Source organism: Schistocerca piceifrons, chromosome 4, assembly GCF_021461385.2.
Source record: "Schistocerca piceifrons isolate TAMUIC-IGC-003096 chromosome 4, iqSchPice1.1, whole genome shotgun sequence".
NCBI lineage: Eukaryota > Metazoa > Arthropoda > Insecta > Orthoptera > Acrididae > Schistocerca > Schistocerca piceifrons.
Genome location: NC_060141.1, coordinates 598,929,035 through 598,949,697, shown reverse-complemented (window position 1 = coordinate 598,949,697; position 20,663 = coordinate 598,929,035). Strand labels below are relative to the sequence as shown.

The 20,663-nt window shown below is 43.0% G+C and overlaps 1 protein-coding gene across 1 annotated transcript in view; it reads right to left on the bottom strand.

Moving 5' to 3' along the window:
• LOC124796042 overlaps positions 1-20,663 on the bottom strand; it is a 184,276-nt gene that overhangs the window by 50,246 nt on the left and 113,367 nt on the right. The window contains exon 4 of the mRNA XM_047260128.1: positions 5,709-5,821. Within this exon, the coding sequence (XP_047116084.1) occupies positions 5,709-5,821 (113 nt within the window). The remainder of the gene's footprint in view (positions 1-5,708; positions 5,822-20,663) is intronic.

Genomic DNA, 20,663 nt, shown 5'->3' with positions numbered 1-20,663 from the left:
TGATGAAGACGGCATTAACAGCAGTATATCTGCTAGAGACTGCTGGAAAAAAAAATCCTAAAATAATCAAATCTGGCTAAGACATATGGTTGGCTCTGAGCACTATGGGACTTAACTGCTGAGGTCATCAGCCCCCTAGAACTTAAAACTACTTAAACCTAAATAACCTAAGGACATCACACACATTCATGCCCGAGGCAGGATTCGAACCTGCGACTGTAGCGGTCGCGCAGTTCCGGACTGAAGCGCCTAGAACCGCTCGGCCACCACGGCCGGCATAAGACATATAGGCTGAGGTCTAAAAACACGTCGTACCCATAACGAGAAAACCTATGTGGATGCAGATCAACATATTATGTAGAACTTCACATCACCACTACTATCAACAACTTCACCATCAACATCAAAACCATAAGTTTCACATCATCATTATTATTATCAGCTTAGTCTTCATCGTCCGCTGCTCGTGGTCTCGCTTCCCGAGCACGGGGTCCCGGGTTCGATTCCCTGCGGGGCCAGGGATTTTTCCTGCCTCGAGATGACTGGGTGTTGTTGTGTAGTCTTCATCATTACACTCATCCCCATCCCGGTCGGAAGAAGGCAATGGCAAACCACCTCCACTAGGACCTCGCCTAGTAAAGCGGTGCGGGTCTCCCGCATCGTTCCCCTACGCACTGCAAAGAAGGAAGAGGCTTCATTCCCATTTTTTTTTTTTGTCTTCATCAACACTATCACCAACATTAGCATAGCAGCAGTCATTTACAATTCGCAGTTATATTGAGACATCATTTAAATGGCTGCACACTTCCTTGTTCCCAACAATTCTCCATTCATTTCTGTTTTGTGTCCTTCGAGAGGTCTCCCGATACATTGTTGTCTTTTTATGAAAGGAATTTTACTCGTAATGACGCATATTGTTTGTGGGTTTCTGGGTGCAGAGACCGAACGACCATTCCATTGATCTGCACAGGTGGTAGACAGCTAACATTTTTTCAGGTGTAGCGAAAACTTTACACTGAGGTGACAAAAGTCGTGGGATACCTCCCAATATCGTGCGCATCTCTTTTTGCCCGGCGTAGTGCAGCAACTCGACGTGGTATGGACTCAACAAGTCTCTGTGTAACTCCCATGCTCAAATATTGAGCCAAGCAACCTCTATACCAGTCCATAATTGCGTATGTACTGCCGGTGCCGGATTTTGTGCAAGAACTTACCTCTCGACCATGTCCCACAAATGTTCCATGGGATTCATTTCGGGTGATCTGGGTTGGCAAATTATTCTCCTGAATTACTCAGAATATTCCTAAAACGAATTGCGAACAACTGTGGCCCAGCGACGTGGCGCACTGTGATCGATAAAAATTCCATCGCTGCAAATGGTCTCCAAGTAGCCGAACATACCGTTTCCAGTCAATGATCGCTTCAATTGAACCGGAGGGCCCAGTCTATTCCATGAAAACACAGTCCATACCATTATGAAGCCACCACCAGCTTGCACAGTGCCTTGTTGACAACTTGCGTCCAAGGCTTCGTGCGGACTGCGCAACGCTTGAACGCTACTATCATCTCTTATCAACTGAAATCGGATATCAGCTAAGCAGGCCACAGTTTTCCATTCGTCTAAGGACCAACCAACATGGTCATGAGCGCAGGAGAGGCGCTGCAGGCGATCTCGTACTGTCAGCAAAGGCACTTTCGCTGATCGTCTGTAGCTATAGCCCATCAATACTACATCACACCGCACTATCCTAACGGATATGTTGGTCGTACGTCCCACATTGATTTTTAAGGTTATTTCGCGCAGTGTTGCTTGTGTGCTAGCACTGACAAATCTACGCATACGCCGCCGCTCTCAGTCTTTAAGTGAAGACAGTCGACCACTTCCATCGTGAGAGTAATGCGTGAAATCTGGCACTTGTAGCACAATTGTAGATGTCGCAACAGGTCGCACCAACAACACGTGACACTAGCGCTACCGGCCAGTTACAGCGGCCCAGCGGCCAGCGTCCAACAGAACGAAAACGGGAGCCCGCGCCTCATGATCACCAGTCATGGCACAGAATACTAAAAGCAATGGACCACATTAGGTCCCCACTCCCTCCACCGAAGTAAACTATTACAGTAACCCTTTCAGACCTGAATTTCTTCTGAATTATAATTATATATTAAAACCTTCAGCTGCTGACAGGCGTTGATATATATCAACGGGGACAGGTCAAAATGTGTGCCCCGACCGGGACTCGACCCGGGATCTCCTACTTACACAGCAGACGCTCTATCCATCTGAGCCACCGAGGGCACAGAGGATAGTGCGACTGCAGGGATTATCTAGCGCGCGCCTCCGGCGAGACCCACATTCTCACCTTCTATGTCCACACTACATTCGTAGTGTCCCTACCCAACAGACTCATTACTCGTGGAAGACATTCTTACCAAGTCCCGTAAGAGTTGGGGTAATGTGTGTGCATACGCACATAAGAAGAAAAGAAGAAGAAGAAGAAGAAGAAGGTACTGCGAGAACTACCGGGTGATTAAAAAGTCAGTATAAATTTGAAAACTGAATAAATCACGGAATAATGTAGATAGAGAGGTACAAATTGATACACATGCTTGGAAGGACGTGGGGTTTTATTAGAACCAAAAAAATACAGATGGCGCTTCATCTGATCAGAATAGCAATAATTAGCATAAGTAAGACAAAGCAAAGATTATGTTCTTTACAGGAAATGCTCAATATGTCCACCATCATTCCTCAACAATAGATGTAGTCGAGGAATAATGTTGTGAAGAGCACTGTAAAGCATGTCCGGAGTTATGGAGAGGCATTGGCGCCGGATGTTGTCTTTCAGCATCCCTAGAGATGACTGTCGATCACGATACACTTGCGACTTCAGGTAACCCCAAAGAGAGTAATCGCACGGACTGAGGTCTGGGGACATGGGAGGCCAAGCATGACGAAAGTGGCGGCTGAGCACACGATCACCACCAAACGACGAGCGCAAGAGATCTTTCACCTGTCTAGCAATATGAGGTGGTTCTAATAAAACCCCATGTCATTTCAAGCATGTGTGTCAATTTTTACCCCTCCATCTACATTATTTCGTGGTTTATTCAGTTTTCAAATTTATACTGACTTTTTGATCACCTGGTATATAAGTCTATAGATATGGTGCCTGTTCTTCCGGACACGTCCGAAGGAACAGACACCTTATCCATAGATGATTTTTTTTTTGGGGGGGGGGGGGGGTAGAACAATTTTTATTTATATGCCAATGCGCTTAGCTGATTTTTTTAACGATTTTAGATGTACAATTTATTCAAAAATATTTACCCATTTTCAAAACATATTTCGTAGACTCAGCTTCAATTTATCAACATCTACATGGATACTCTGCGAATCACATTTAACTGCCTGGCAGAGGTTTCATCGAACCACCTTCACAATTCTAGAGTATTCCAATCTCGTATAGCGCGCGGGAAGAACGACCACCTATACCTTTCCGTACGAGCTCTGATTTCCCTTCTCTCATTATGGCGATAGTTTCTCCCTATGTAGGTCGGTGTCAACAAAATATTTTCGCATTTGGAGAAGGTTGATGACTGGAATTTCGTGACAAGATTGCGTCGCAATGAAAGACGCCTTTCTTTTAGTGATGTCCAGCCCAAATCCTACATCCTTTCAGTGACACACTCTCCCATATTTCGCGGTAATACAAAACGTGCTGCCCTTCTTTGAACTTTTTCGATGTACTCCGTCAGTTCTACCTGGTAAGGATCCCGCACCATGCAGCAGTATTCTAAAAGAGGATGGACAATTGTAGTGAAGGCAGTGTCCTTAGTACATGGGTTAAATTTCCTGTGTCCTACTAATAAAACGCAGTCGTTGGTTTGCCTTCCCCACAACATTTTCTATGTGTTCCTTCTAATGTAACTTGTTCGTCATTATAATTCCTAGGTATTAGTTGAATTTACGGCCTTTAGAGTTGAGTGATTTATCGTGTAACCGAAGTTTAACGAATTCCTTTTAGCACCCATGTGGATGACATCACACTTTTCGTTATTTTTGGACTAACACAACATGTAAGTAGGCTGTTTAGGTTTTTATGTTGGTAACGCACGTAGCCCTCTGTACGAAAATCACTGGCTGTGCTGTGTGAAGTCTGTGGCTGGTCTGCATTGTTGCAATATTGCTATTGTAGTGCTGGGCAGTGGATGTGAACAGCGCGTAGCATTGCGCAGTTGGAGGTGAGCCGCCAGCAGTGGTGGATGTGGGGAGAGAGATGGCAGAATTTTAAGAGCAGACGATCTGGACGTGTGTCCGCCAGAAAGAGTAAATTTGTAATACTGGATATCGTGAACTGATATATATATATATTATGGGTTTTGAACACATTGTTTATTCTCTATCAAAATCTTTCATTTGCTTAGTATGCCTATCAGTAGCTAGTGCCTTCAGTAGTTAGAATCTTTTATTTAGCTGGCAGTATTGGCGCTCGCTGTTTTGCAGTAGTTCGAGTAATGAAGATTTTTGTGAGGTAAGTGATTCATGAAAGGTATAGGTTATTGTTGGTCAGAGCCATTCTTTTGTAGGCATTATTGAATGTCAGGTTGCGTTGCGCTAAAAATATTGTGTGTTAGTTTAGTGTTGATCTGAATAAGTAAAGAGAGTAATGTCTGAGTACGTTCAGTTTTGCTCAGCTGTTTGAAAATCAAATAGCGTAGAGGTTTATCAGTACAGTAATTCATTAATTTTTCTAAGGAGACGTTCCAAACTAGCTAGGAAATATTCTCGTTTGTAATAAATAGCAAAATGATCATTCAAGAATTACAATGCAAAGACCAATAAAAATGTTCAATTATACAGTGGAACCAACCACATCCGTGTATTCTGATGGTCACGACTTGCTGAGCACTGTTACTTTGTCTTGCTCATATTTTCATAGTGATGCCCAACAGTTGGCATCTCTTGCACATGATGAAAAGATTGAGCATTCATTCACAAATGTGTACCTCAGGTTCCCATTGGAAAAAAAAAACTGCTGTTGCCGTTATGACACAGTAAAATTTAATGTACACAATTGTAACCAGATGGTCTGAAAGGGATGAAGTTCTCGCTCCTTCTGCCAAGATACCAATCACTGTAATGGACTTATAAAACTGTGACGTAATGCCATGCTCAGTGAGCTGTAATAACAAAATTTAAGTGACTTTGCTCAGCTAAAACATACCAGCATAACCAGAAGAAGGCCACTGCAACCGTGACCTAAACGTATCCAGTATACTTTTTTACAATATGACGCGGTACCACACTCAGAATGCTTTTATGTCAACTGACTCTGGCCGTGAAAGCCTTCCCTAAAATAATAAAACAGCGTTACAGTGTGGTCCCAGTCCTGCTAGGAACGACTGATTGTTACACAGATTATTTTCGCCGGATTCGTTAACAATTCTCGCGGCGTAGGAATCGTAACGTCATCCAATGACAACATCGGACCCGACAGAGACAGTACCATGTCATGATTTCTACACTCATACCCGGAACCTGGTAGGAGCTTCTATCTGTGCGTGCGACCTCGCAGGATATTAGCAGCTAAACAGCGGCTGAGTCGCTCTCAGCGGCAGGATTCGGTACAGTAATTGCGCGCCGTGGGGAGGTTCTGTCAGGCGCATGCGCAGTCGCGGCTGAGAGGCGAGGCGAGGCCACCTACTTCCAGAGGAGGATGGAGGCAGCGGTTGCCAAGGCGACCAGCAGCAGCGAGCAGGCAGCCACCGCCACGGCAGACAGCAGCGCTTCGTCGTCGTGCCAGCGCGCCTCCAGCACCTGCAACACCGACCTACTCTGCAACACTGCACCATCGCTCTGCGCTAGGTGTTAACACTACATAAACAAGCTACAAAACCACAGAAACGTAATAACGAATGTAAAACATTCGACATATGTGAGATAATACAAGATCTGACAAAACAGGAGATTTTACAATGCAGAACTTCATGTCCAGTTTCTGTAATTTTTATTACATTAGTTTCGTGAGTCTTAGACATGTTCCTTAATCTAACGTTTCATTTCCTACCACGGGAGACATTCTCGTAGTGGTGGCCGAGCGGTTCTAGGCGCTTCAGTTCGTAACCGCGCGACTGCTACGGTCGCAGGTTCGAATCCTGCCTCGGGCATGAATGTGTGTGATGTCCTTAGGTTAGTTAGGTTTAAGTCGTTCTAAGTTCTAGGGGACTGATGACCTCAGCTGTTAAGTCCCATAGTGCTCAGAGCCATTTGAACCATTTTTTGAACATTCTCAGAAACTATGACGATACAGTAACTTGTCTCCATTACCCATCATAGCTGATGTTGATAACACAGCTAAGTACAGCATAAATAATAAATCAAACACCCTCAAGTTGCAGTTACGGTTTCAAAATTTTTATTGCACGATCGATTTAGAGACTTCGTGTCGTATCTTCCTGTGCACATAATAAAAACTTTTTTCAAGATCATGTAGGTCAATATATATAAACTTAACATTATTTCTTGTAAAGTATACGTCTACACCTGTTCTAAGATTGTACAGAGGTCATGTGTTGAAATCATAATATATAGGAATAGTAATTAGTTATAGAAAATACTAAGTAAGTAGTATTCTCTGTCTTCAAATATATATATTACTACACATTGTTAAAACTCAGTTTATTGATATCAACATTTACACTAACCAGAATAAATATTAATTCGAGAAGAATACTAAGGTGTAATGAAAACTATTTATGCCCGTAGGCTACACATTCGAATAGTGAATATTAGTATGCACCACTGGAAACGGCATGAAATAAAGAAGGGGTTCATAAATTAACAGCCACTATCTTGTTTGATTCACACTGCCATTATTCATAGTCGTGCTTCCTTTACAACGTATACTTAACAAGTTATAATGTTACGTTGTATATGTATGGACCCATGTAATCTTGAAAACGTTTTTACTGTGAGTACAGATATATCTGAACACCATACGTGTGGTCTCCAAATCGATCATTCAATAAAAGCGTATACATGGAGGAGTAAGCTATTGTACTCACCACCGATGTTCAGTGTCAACGTACAATAACCACTCACAGATGGTAGTGGGGTGAGGTTGGGTGGTTTGTGGTTGGGGGGCGTGGTGCAGGGGGGGGGGGGGGGGGCAGGGGGAGGCGCAGAAAACAGTGCGGTCGTTGGTCGTTGTCGTACTGAGGAAACCGAACTATTTATCTGACGTCCAATAGGGTATGATCATTGGCTTTCAGGCTAAGGGTCGAAGCATTTCCGGAATGGCTAAGCTTGTAAACTGTTCATGTGCCGCCGTCGTTACAGAATACCGTGCAAGCCGGCCGCAGTGGCCGAGCGGTTCTAGGCGCTACAGTCTGGAGCCGCGCGACCGCTACGGTCGCAGGTTCGAATACTGCCTCGGGCATTTGAACCACCATTCCCCGTATTAGAAAACGAAATGCTGGGAGATTTCTTTTTTCGTTATGCTTCTTCTCATTACGACACTAATTAAAACAACAGTACGTTAGTTTCTTCTACTCCGAAAAAAACGCTATTGAAAGGTTTAACACGGAAAGAAATAATAATTAAAATTTATTTACTATCGTACTCGACTTAGGTGGAAGAAACTTAAGTGTCATTCGGTAAGCAGTGACATGCTGAACGGCGAAACCAATGGCAGTTCCGAATGGCTAATGACGACTAAGTTCATTTAGTGAACGTCTGCGTACAAACAGAGACCCAAAACAACAAGATCATCTGAAGCGTACAAAATAATTCCAGAATAAAATTCGAAAGAAGAAACGGAAAACAAGCAATCTTCAGTCATTATGTCATATCGAGCGGTTTGAAGGATTCAGCTGAAAACAGGCAAGGGGTAGGACGTAACCATACTTGCGTATCCCAGCACAGAATTCTGCCAGAGAGCGTACCCAGTGAAATCGTAAGCTGGTTCTGTCTGCGGACCCGTGAGGAACTATTAGTATGGTTGCTTCCTAGCCACAGCATTTAAGACGTTACATCAATATTACGACAGTAAGTCGCTGTCAAATAGAAAATATCAGTGTTGTAGAATCTAGTTTGGTGGTATCCCAGTGTCAATGCATAATCTACTACTGCTGATTACACACAGGGTTCTCCGGTACTAAACATTTTATTAAAGATCCCTTATTACCGTATTAGCGTAAACGTGAGACATTTCCACAGTCTTTCACACACACATGGAGAGGCCTCTGTGACTGTTGTCCAGACCTTACAAAGAAAGTGTACATAATTGTTGTTGATGTGGACTTCAGTCCAGAGACTGGTTTGATGCAGCTCCATGCTACTCTATCCTGTGCAAGCTTCTTCATCTCCCAGTACCTACTGCAACCTACATCCTTCTGAATCTGTTTAGTGTATTCATCTCTTGGTCTCCCTCTACGATTTTTACCCTCCACGCTGCCCTCCAATACTAAATTGGTGATCCCTCAATGTCTCAGAACATGTCCTACCAACCGATCCCTTCTCCTAGTCAAGTTGTGCCACAAACACCTCTTCTCCCCAATTCTATTCAGCACCTCCTCATTACCTATGTGATCAACTCATCTAATCTTCAGCATTCTTCTGTAGCACCACATCTCGAAAGCGTCTATTCTCTTCTTGTCCAACCGATTTATCGTCCATGTATCACTTCCATACATGGCTACACTCCATACAAATACTTTCAGAAACGACTTCCTGACACTTAAATCAATACTCGACGTTACAAATTTCTCTTCTTCAGAAACGTTTTCCTTGCCATTGCCAGTCCACATTTTATATCCTCTCTACTTCGACCATCATCAGTTATTTTGCTCCCCAAATAGCAAAACTTCTTTATTACTTTAAGCGTCTCATTTCCTAATCTAATTCCTCAGCGTCACCCGACTTAATTCGACTACATTCCATTATCCTCGTTTTGCTTTTGTTGATGTTCATCTTATATCATCCTTTCAAGACACTGTCCATTCCGTTCAACTGCTCTTCCAAGTCCTTTGCTGTCTCTGATAGAATTACAATGTCATCGGCGGACCTGGAAGTGTTTATTTCTTCTCCATGGATTTTAATGCCTACTCCGAACTTTTATTTTGTTTCCTTTACTGCTTGCTCAATATACAGATTGAATAATGTCGGGGACAGGCTACAACCCTGTCTCACTCCCTTCCCAACCACAGCTTCTCTTTCATGCCCCTCGACTCTTATAACTGCCATCTGGTTTATGTACAAATTGTAAATAGCCTTTCGCTCCCTGTATTTTACCCCTGCCACCTTTAGAATTTGAAAGAGTATTCCAGTCAACATTGTCAAAAACTTTCTCTAAGTCTACAATTGCTAGAAACGTAGGTTTGCCTTTCCTTAATCTTTCTTCTAAGGTAAGTCGTAATTTCAGTATTGCCTCACGTGTTCCTACATTTCTACGGAATCCAAACTGATCTTCCCCGAGGTCGGCTTCTTCCAGTTTTTTCATTCGTCTGTAAAGAATTCGCGGTAGTATTTTGCAGCTGTGACTTATTAAACTGATAGTTCGGTAATTTTCGCATCTGTCAACACCTGCTTTCTTTGGGATTGGAATTATTATATTCTTCTTGAAGTCTGAGGGTATTTCGCCTGTCTCATACATCTTGCTCACCAGATGGTAGAGTTTTGTCAGGATTGGCTCTCCCAAGGCCATCATTAGTTCCAATGGAATGTTGTCTACTCCGGGGGCCTTGTTTCGACCCAGGTCTTTCAGTGCTCTGTCAAACTCTTCACGCAGTATAGTATCTCCCATTTCATCTTCATCTACATCCTCTTCCATTTCCATAATATTGTCCTCAAGTACATCGCCCTTGTATAGACCCTCTATATACTCCTTCCACCTTTCTGCTTTCCCTTCTTTGCTTAGAACTGGGTTTCCATCTCAGCTCTTGATATTCATACAAGTCCCATAGTATTCAGAGCCATTTGAAACATTTTTTTTTTGTTAGAAACTTGAGCGACTTTTCCAGACCGATCCTTGGAGCACTGTCTAAGGCCTAGTTCTCCCTTGGTCTGATCAGACTGCAATGATTAAACCTACTCCTGCATTACCCCTATTTGATTTTGTATTTATAACCCTGTATTCACCTGACCAGAAGTCTTGTTCCTCCTGCCTTCACTAATCCCACTGCATCTAATTTTAACCTATCCATTTCCCTTTTTAAATTTTCTAACCTACCTGAACGATTAAGGGATCTGACATTCCACGCTCCGATCCGTAGAATGCCAGTTTTCTTTCTCCTGGTAACGACGTCCTCTTGAGTAGTTCCCGCCCGTAGATCCGAATGGGGGACTATTTTACCTCCGAAATATTTTACCCAAGAGGACGCCATCACCATTTAACCATACAGTAAAGCTACATGCCCTCGGGAACAATTACGGCTGTAGTTTCCCCTTGCTTTCAGCCGTTCGCAGTACCAGCACAGCAAGGCCGTTTTGGTTAGTGTTACAAGGCCAGATCAGTCAATCATCCAGACTGTTGCCCCTGCAACTACTGAAAAGGCTGCTGCCCCTCTTCAGGAACCACACGTTTGTCTGGCGTCTCAACAGATATCGCTCCGTTGTGGTTGCACCTACGGTACGGCCAAATGTGTCGCTGAGGCACGCAAGCCTCCCCACCAACGCCAAGGTCCATGGTTCATATGGGGGGAAGGTACATAATTACTCAATAATTCCAATCACGAACAATCAAGCACTGGATAAAATTACAGACCTGACGACACCAATCAAAGGCCGATTTCGTAGATTTTAAATAAGTCGGGAAACTAGATACGCAAATTTCCTATATAATTTCAATTTTCGGTGTATTCTGGATCCACGGATATGTCGTTGAGATACAGGCCATCAGGTGGTGAGGTTAACGTAGTTTTAACATCTGTCAATCACAGTGTCAAATAAGAACTTCGCAAGACGCCGTATGTCACTGAAGAAAAGAGCCGTTTCTTTCACACTGACGTTTGGCGTTGTAGAGACGCTACAGCGGAGGGTGAGTTCCCTTTGTGGAGGAGAACGACTGGCGCTGCCACAGAGCAGCCAACGTATCTGCCGGTCAGCTTTACCTCACAACTCCGCGTCAAGTGTCGCAGTAGTGGTTAGCGCTAACTCTCCACTGAAGTTGGCTGTGGGTGCTACTTTTTACCTGTGGAGACCACTGTGTCTCCACAGAGGCAATAAAACCACAACGTCACTCTACGAGCCTCATTCTGATCCGTATTCTCAACGTTGCCGTTTGGTTGTTCAATCGCTAGAAAGAATTGCTGCACAAAATGTCGCTAACTTTGCTCAACACGTACTGGCTCTCATTACTTTGGAATCAGTTTTGGATAGAATCATATCGGTAAGAAACCAGTCACGCTGCGAGGGTATGCAAAAGCTTCAAGAGATGGCAATAATTGCACATCTACGCCATTTCATCTGTGAGCTGACTGCACTCTAAACACCACTGCTGGTGGTAAGAGTAGCCAAGCTTGCCGTCTTCTGCTTTTATATCTTGTATCTATCACGGCCAACAGTATCTTAGCCGTCCGCTGTGGCCGAGAACCAAGCTGCTGTTACAGTCGCAGGTTCGAATCCTACCTCAGGCATGGATGTGTATGATGTCCTTATGTTAGTTAGGTTTAAATAGTTCTAAGTCTAGGGGACTGATGGCCTCAGATGTGAAGTCCCATAGTGCTTAGAGCAATTTGAACAATCTCTCAAATGTGATTCTCATTGTACAATTTAGGACTTTCTAGGGGCTAGACGAAGATTTATTCCTCGTAAAAAAATTCTGCTCTTGTCTTATTGTTGGCTTTTTGTACTTCCGTGGAGGGGCAATACAGTCAGTAATTCGAAACTGTGGGCTGAGTTCCTCCCATTCTGTGCAGGTCACCCCGCATTTTCTTGTATTTAATCGATCACTGTATTAATGTATAATTACATTTACGCCTTTTTGTTACGTGTTTGCGGCCCTCTCCCTGTCCCTTATTCTATAAATTCATGTGACAAACACCCGCTGTAGGTTGGATCTCCGATGCAACCACAGTCCAGTTGCCAGAAGATCTTCAGGAGAGACCGTGTTTAGCTGGAGATAGGAAGGCGATGACAGACGTTTCGGTAGGTTCAATTACTTTGTTATTCAATGAAATTATCTCTCTGAAGGCGTATGATTCTCACCATACATCATTTAATTTTCATTTATATTTTACGTAACATGATTACGTCGTCGCACTTGGATGTGCATAAATGCTATAGAAATACAAAAACACAACAATCAATTTAACAAGGGAAAGAAGGAGGACCGAATTTAGTCTCTCAGTGCTAAATGAGGCGAGCAGAGCAATCTTTCTACTGTAAAAGTTCCTTATCGCAAGCTGTTGCCACTTTGTGTCCCATTACAGCGATCGTATTTCGTCACAAATCGACCATTGTGTGGCTGCAAACTAACAGTCCTGCAGTTCCGGCTGGATAAAAAGGTTTTCCTTAGAAAATTAACTAACTGTGTCTCTATATCTCCTTAGGATGTCTCCCAGAGCAGGCACAACGTGAATGTCCTAACTCATCCCAAAGGTGTGTCTTTGGGTTCATGTCGGGACTCTAGGAACGCCAGTCGATTCCAGGAATATTGTTGCCCACAAACCGCTGCAACATAGATGCTGCTGTATAATCGTAACACAATCTTCACTGTTGGCACTACACGTGATTGCAGTTAAGGTTCTCCATACATATGCCAAACTCAGATCCTTTCATCGGGTTGCGACAAGGTGCAGCCTGATTCACCTCGTCACTCCAAATCTTTCCAATCATCCATTCTCCAGTGTCGTCGCTCTTTATTCCACCTCAGGTATCGCTCAGTGATGGCCAGAGACATGTTTGGATTATAAGGAACTGCTCTACCATCATCCCATATTTTTTAACGTCCTATGCACAGTCACGACAGCTGAACTACTGGTAGCACTTTTAAACTCACGGGCGATTCCTTCCGCTGATTCCATGCGATGTTTTACAACTATACTCTGCAGTGCTCGACAGTTACTCACCGTCAGCGCATGAGTTCTGCCTTAAAATGGTTCAAATGGCTCTAAGCACTATGGGACTCAACATCTGAGGTCATCAGTCCCCTATACTTAGAACTAATTAAACCTAACGAACCTAAGGACATCACAGACATCCATACCCGAGGCAGGATTCGAACGTGCGACCGTTCCGGATTGAAGCGCCTAGAACCGCTCGGCCGCGGCCGGCAGGTCTGCCCTACCTTGGGTTAGCTGTTGTTCCTTCGCGTCCCATGTTCACAATCACATCATCAGCATTCATCGACTTTGGCAGCTTTAGACGGGTTGAAATGTTCCTGATAAATATGTTACTTGAGTAACATCCAATCACAGTCGACGCTCATATTCACTGACATGGCTTGATTGACGCAATCTGCTGTTACTACTTCTCTACCGACAACAGTATACTCCCTGCCTTCTCTTATACTGTCCAACTGGACAACTACGCATTAAATAGGGCTGTCCGGATAGTTTTCAGCAAACAGCATGCGTTGGAATGTAGCAGTTTATTGCTCGCAGTTCCCTGCTCTCCACTGTCAGGGTTGCCCGTGTCCTCAGCACCATTAAATTTTTTTGTAACAAGTCATTTTAAGCATCTATCTCTATACCTCGAAAGCCACCTTATGGTGAGTGGTGGATGGTACTTTGTATACCACAGTAACTTACACCCTTCAATACTCTGGTAGCGAAGACGTGGAAAGAGTAGGAATCAACTGAATTTCACTCTCAATGCTTTCAGTCTGGATTTTCGTAGGAGAAAGCAAAACACTATATGACTATTCTAGCAATATATTCTCCCGGAATTTTAACAGTAAACCACATTGTGATGCACAATTCCTAACTCTGCCACTGGACTTCGATAAACATCTGCGATCTGTGTATTCCTTGCGGTTATTATTATTCCGGCTGTGCAACTTGGTATCGCAGAATTTGAGTGCTGTCACCACTTGATGGTATACTAAGGTGCTGTTAGGTGTTACACATTTCTGTGCTGGTAATGACGTGCTTTCGATAAAGGTACCCTTATGCCATATTTTTGTATGTCAGAAAATGCCCAATGGGGCGAAATGAGTTACTTATTTCTCGGATAAATATATTTCAACAACAAATACTGCTTTGTACTATAATAATGATTTAGCAAAGAACAGTGGAGTTTGTCAGCGTCCTCGCGAAAAATTAGATACAGTAATATTTAAAGCGGTTATAAGGAACGGATTCATACGTGTGAGAGGTCAAATGTGTCAGTACTAATATAACGTATTTATATGGTACACATAATTTCACCGCTCCTTATAGTCTTCTTGTGCATGACGTTTCCGGCGAAACGCAAAATCACAGTTGTAGTAAACAGATTGTCTACTTCTCTATAAACAGTTCACACTAATAGTTCGTTACTAACGGGAGTACCCACTGCTTTTTTTCTTTTTATACAAACTTTGTATATTTATCAACATTTCACAAAATATTTTCCTTTTGTGATATTGGAAATATAAGTAATGCTTAGAAAAATTTTCATGTACTGTTAGCAGCGAATGTACGGACATATGTCTTGAAATTGAGACCACTGTCTCCACAGAGGCAATAAAACCACAAAGTCACTCTACGAGCCTCATTCTTATCCGTTTTCTCAACGTTGCCGTTTGGTTGTTCAATCGCTAGAAAGAATTGCTGCACAAAAATGACGCTAACTTTGCTCAACACGTACTGGCTCTCATTACTTTGGAATCAGTTTTGGATAGAATCATATCGGTAAGAAACCAGTCACGCTGCGAGGGTATGCAAAAGCCTAAAGAGATGGCAATAATTGCACGTCTACGCCATTTCATCTGTGAGCTGAGCTGTAGCTGAGTAGTTAGCGTGCCTACCTGCCACGTGGAGGGCCCTGACCTTGATTCCCGGAACTGCCACGGATCTTTCCTTGGTGGGAAGGCTGGTACGGGGTGCACTGCTTTCGAATGCATATAGTATAGCACAGAAAGTAAATTTTATATGGTCTTAAATACAAAGGATACATGGCTGGCTGCTATTACGGACGACAGCACCGGTTTCCGGGGGATGGGCGCTGAGATAATGGGCCAGCCTTGCCCTAATTCTATAAATGGGTGGTGGTCCACACCGTTTGTGTTATTTTCAGAGACGAATGATTTCCACAGGGTGGCCGATATTTCCTAACTCCTACACGAAAACCACCTGGGCAGGAAGCTGCACCTCATAGCCAGCATGAGCGTGAAACAGAAAATGGCCAACTTAACTGCCCATATTCTGCCCTGATGGCCGATTGGTCGAAATGTCTGCTTCTTGATTTCGAGGAGCTTGTTTTCGAGCTCGCGAAATCTGGAGTGAGACGGCAGCATTGTTTTGGAGGGCTCAGTAGTTTTCCGGTCTTTGTGAGAATGTGTATGACTTAATGAACGAGCACTTGCTAGGTGAAGAGACGTTTGATATCAAAACATGGAGATGTCAGCTACACGGAGACAGTGTCTGACAATAATTATGTGGACTAGCTGAATTCTTAGAGAAAATAATAAATTCAATTTTTTCCTGTGGAAACTTATGGTGGCTTCCCAAGAGTGTAACATGACGGGGGTTGGGTGATGACATGTCCAGCCATACTGTTGTATTCCATGGGCCCCACGGTTACTCTGAAAGGTTGGATTACTGCCAAGGATTCTTTTCGCGTGGTAAGGTCCATCCTAAGGTACAATGTTTGTTATGCAATGGCTGTGTTTTGTTACAAGACTACAGGGGTCCTTTTCACAAAGCTCGCATTCTCTAGGACTCGTTTTGTCAGCACGAGGATTAATTATTGCATCTGCCCTCGCCACCACAGTCACCATGCCTGAATATAATTGAGTCCTTGTGGTCTACTTTGAAGAGAAGGATTCGTGACCGCTAGCTGCGTCCATCGTGTTTACCAGAAGTTGCCACAATTTTGGGGCGAAGAATCTTGCAAGGTTCCCTTAAAAGACACACGAAACCTGTAATTACCCATTCCGAGATAAGCTTGTTGGAATGCCAAAGATTGTCTACTCCATATTACACATGGTAGAGTTTTAGGTGTTTCCGTATTTATGTCCACCCCTTGCACAAGATGGATATTGAAACGCTTACCTGCATAACCCTTGCAGAAGATAACCTGAGTGCTGAACCTTTTTGTGAGTCATTTTCGGATCAGGTCGCCATGTGCACTGACCTCGTTCTGCGCTATTTATTCCGATTTGTTCGCTGTCATCAACAGGATTGGTGTATCTACCAAAAATCAGTGTTGAAATCAGCAATAGTAAATCAGTGACTATTTGGAAGTTGCTTCATCAGTTGCTCCAGGAAGTAGTCGCTTTGCAGTTTTTCTCATTGACATTTTGACAATATCTCCAGAATTGCCTCTTCCAACAATCAACATATTATCTGTTCATAAGTTCGGCCCATATACTACCGATCATCGAGTGTCACCACGTTCTAATCTAAAACAATAGCCAGTACTCAGCTTCGCATCTAGTCGTGGGGAGTATGACAGCGACAGTTCTTTCACTATAATGGCAATACTGTAAGAGTTCGGGAAGTGCCGAATGTCGCATTAGATAGCCATATCCTGGATCTTGGACACATGTGCGCTCGCCTTTCGCAGTACATGGCCTGCCGTCTTTTGGAAGCGTGAGAAAGTTTCGTTCTGGGAAGCACCTCAATATGGAGGCAGAGGGAAGGGGAACTAGTGACTCAGAGGAACAGTGGAACAGATGGGACTGTAATTCTGGGAAGGGAAATATGAAACTGTTATATGTTACAGTATAAAAGTTTCATGCACACTAATCTGTCGACCACGACCTTCCTTTGTAAAAGACAGATGAGTTGAGCGGAAGAGGGGTGTAGATAATAACAAGATGTAGAAAAAGTCCACCAGTATTTATGGAATACTGGCTGAAACTGAAGGCACGCAGAACAGAGATTAGCTGTATTCCACAAATGACTCACTAATTTATGGGTAGTCTCGCATGTAACATGTAAATAATACATTTGAAACAATAATTAATTATTATGCATAGTCTTTCCCGAAGTAAGTAATTTTAAACAAAAATTTTCACAATGTATAGGCGTATCTACGTCAATACCATAGCAAATGTCATTTATAAGTATGACAATGTACACACGCTATTCAGTTTCTTTAGGTAGCCTTAAATAAGTTAGAGCTTCCGTAAACGCTGTTACGTGTGGCTGTCCATAAGCTGTTGAAAGCTACAGTATCTCAGGAATGAAGAAATTTCAAAAATTGCCATGCAAATGTTAACTTAGTGCCAAGACGGTAGTTAGTTACACACTCTATAAACGACAGGTTCCATTTTCCCGGTAGTAAAATTGTTCCTTAAAGAGGAAAATCTTTTTTCACTCACATATCTGAACTGGCACATTGTCGACAACAAAGTATCAATGACGTTGATATATAAAAAAAGTATTTAGTTCTGCTGCTGCAAGTTGTCCAACAACTTAGTCACGTTTCAACTTGATCTGCGGACTATGTTTCATTTTTCATCTTTTAAAAGTAGTCTTATTGTGTATATTTCTTTCGAATGAATACACTGGAATACAGACCATGAAGTTCTTTAGTACAGTCCTATCAGAATCACAAATTTATCCAAAATTAGAGACCGTTTGTGAAGAATCTAATCTCTAAATATCAACTACAAGAAACGGGCTCCGGCTGATGATAATCCCAAAACTGTAAACACGGATAAAAACATCGAGAATGTGCACAGCGAGGCATTGTATGGTCGGCGATTACTTTAGTTTAAAATTGACAACGCCGTAGACATATCAGGAAAAAACATACGTAACACAAGGAAGTGAGTATCCGAATGTTTTTTGCGAGACAGAAAACGCATATGGTGAATGCAGGTCAACGTGAAAAGGAGAAAAAAGGGAGGTATCGACTGTTTTATAAAGAATCTTGCTCCTGATTTGGCCCGGCGATTTTTGGAGGAGAAATGTGTTCATGACTTCATGCAAGGAACAGCAATAAAAACAGTTAGTGGGAGCCGATAGTCTTGCAACGAGATATTCAACGTCTTGTTTATTTTCTGGAAATATTCAAATTGATTCTAGGATACATATATGGATTCTTGTTTTCAATACCTTCCAAAGAGTAAAACATAAATTGGTAATTTTAATCAAGTTTTACAGGCCAGTTCGATGAGAAGACATGTGCGCAGAAAGAATTCAAACGCCATCAGAACAATTCACCGACCCACAAATGTGCTACGGCAAGTAGGAAACTTTAAGGCTTGAAGTATCTGTATGATTTCTTGGAAGATATTGCGCGGGTACAACCAGATCCGTCATCCGAAGATAGAGACTTATAATATTTAAAGAAATTCGTGTACAGGAAAGTATTGGAGACGAATGAAATGCTTATACCAGCAATTGAAAAGTATTTCGCGGGACTTACAAAACGAGCTTCAGGAATGGAATCCACGAACTCAATGTAAAACTGCTAGACGATGCACATTAACCTAAAGTGGCTTATCTCGAAAAATACATGTATATTTGACCCAGCAGAAAGTAACAGAGCTCTCCCCTGATATTCGTAATGCTTTTATAAAAGCGACCATGAATCGTTTCCTCTTATAAACCATATCTCTCCAATGCTAATTACGATTCGTTCGGTGGCTCCCTAGCCCTTCTCTATTTATTTATTTATGCATCTGTTTCACGTGCCAGGATTACGGTCTCTAGACCCTACCTTACGTCTAACCAGACATCCTAAGTTAGTCAGTCTTAAGATTTGTACTACGTAATAAGCGAACAGTAAGTAACATGTGTAGTAATGCGTACAAAGAGTTTAAGAAATGACAGTCTTATTACCACTGTCTTAAGCAAACGTCCTCATTACACTCTTTTAAAATGTGAGGAACGACGTCTAACGAATGTGTGGCAGCAGTACAGAATGCATCAATGTGGACGAGTCTGACTGCTCAGAGAAAACGTGAGAAATAACAGGGTTAGATTAGCAGATGAGATGGACGGGGGAAAAAGTTTACAACGTGGCAAGAGATATTAGCATCCTGTTAGACAGAAGAGAAGTGCCACGAGGAGAGCTACATCGATCGATAATGAATAAAGTTTTAATCTCCTCTTGAAAGCAGAGTGGCCTTGGGTAAGACGAACGCGGCTTGGTAATTTGGTCAAAGTCGTATGGTTGGGTCAGAAAGAGTGAGATTTAGTGTTACGGAAAGTGCAGATAAGATGCTAGACCTATCCGATCTGGTACTGCAGTCGTGAAATGTAATTATGTTGGAATCCGACGAAGTAGATCGAGTGTAAGAAAATCACATATCTGTCCATTTGCATTCGGGTTCACTGAGTGCAGGGAGGACTGACGTGATTTGAAAGTTCGCACTAAGCAGGCAGCTGGGCAGAACTCGTCACTTATGATGAAGATACATTCTGAGAAAAGTACTGCTTTTCACTGCAGCTCGTGGACAGCTGCCACTGCATCCTAGCCTGCAAAACTCAGCGGGTCAATACACGCTCCCCCTATTACAAAGCTCACCGTATTGGAAGACGGGCGGGAACTCTCAGGCAGTCGTGAAGGGGCCAACAATTTAGTTATTGTGGGAGCCATGAAGTGGGCCACCGAAGGAAACTTCCAGCCTTTCCGCGGAATAGCCACTTACGGTAAGTGCTCCGAGCACTTAAGCCAATCAGCTCCGGGGAATAAGCCGAATCATAAGCCAGGAAGTCTACTCTCGTTTCCTCTTTTTATTTTTTACATTTTGTTTTCGGTCTTTAAACTGGATGGCACGATATTGTTTACGCTCTATGGCGGGAGGAGGTGCGCCGCAAAAGGGGCGCGGGGTGTAAAAAGCGTGGGAGGCCGCTCCCCGGCCGGTGCGAGGTGAGCAGGATGGCGAGCGGCTATTTTACATTTTTTACCGCCCTGTTGGCTGCTCAGAGCTGCTGCTCCGATGGTTAAAAAAGTGGCCGGCGCCGAGCCTATGACGGCGTCAGAGGCTAGGCGCGCTCTCAATAAAGACTTCCTCTTTATCTCTCGCAATTAACTCCGATCCTGACGGCGTCTTCTCCCAGCGCGCGCCACATACTGCCGCCTCGGGCCCACGTTCTCTCAGGGATATATAAACTTGTGCAATAAATTCCTTGTGGTCACGTACGTTGTTCCTACGGGAAAAAGCCTATTCGTTTGTCAGTATAGGTACGCTCGTTTGAGAATAAACTTCAGGTGGAGCTATGCATCCAAGTTGCTGAACAACATATGTAATCAATCTAACATATATTATGAAATCTACGATACCAGCAGGTATCGAACTCCTCACAGCAATTTAAACGGAAAATTTGTACAAAACTCGCCCATGTTTTTGTGAATTATCATTTCATAGGATACATATTCAGTATTCCTATAGTCAAATTAACTAAAACGTAAGTATACTAGTTTTGTACAGTTATTTGTATAAATATTTACACAGTGTTCTACAATATTCGCATGTCAGTTTCCGTAAAACTTATTTTAAGTACACTCTAAAACCAAAAAGGACGCACCACGAAGAAATTATCCGACTGGAATGGAAATG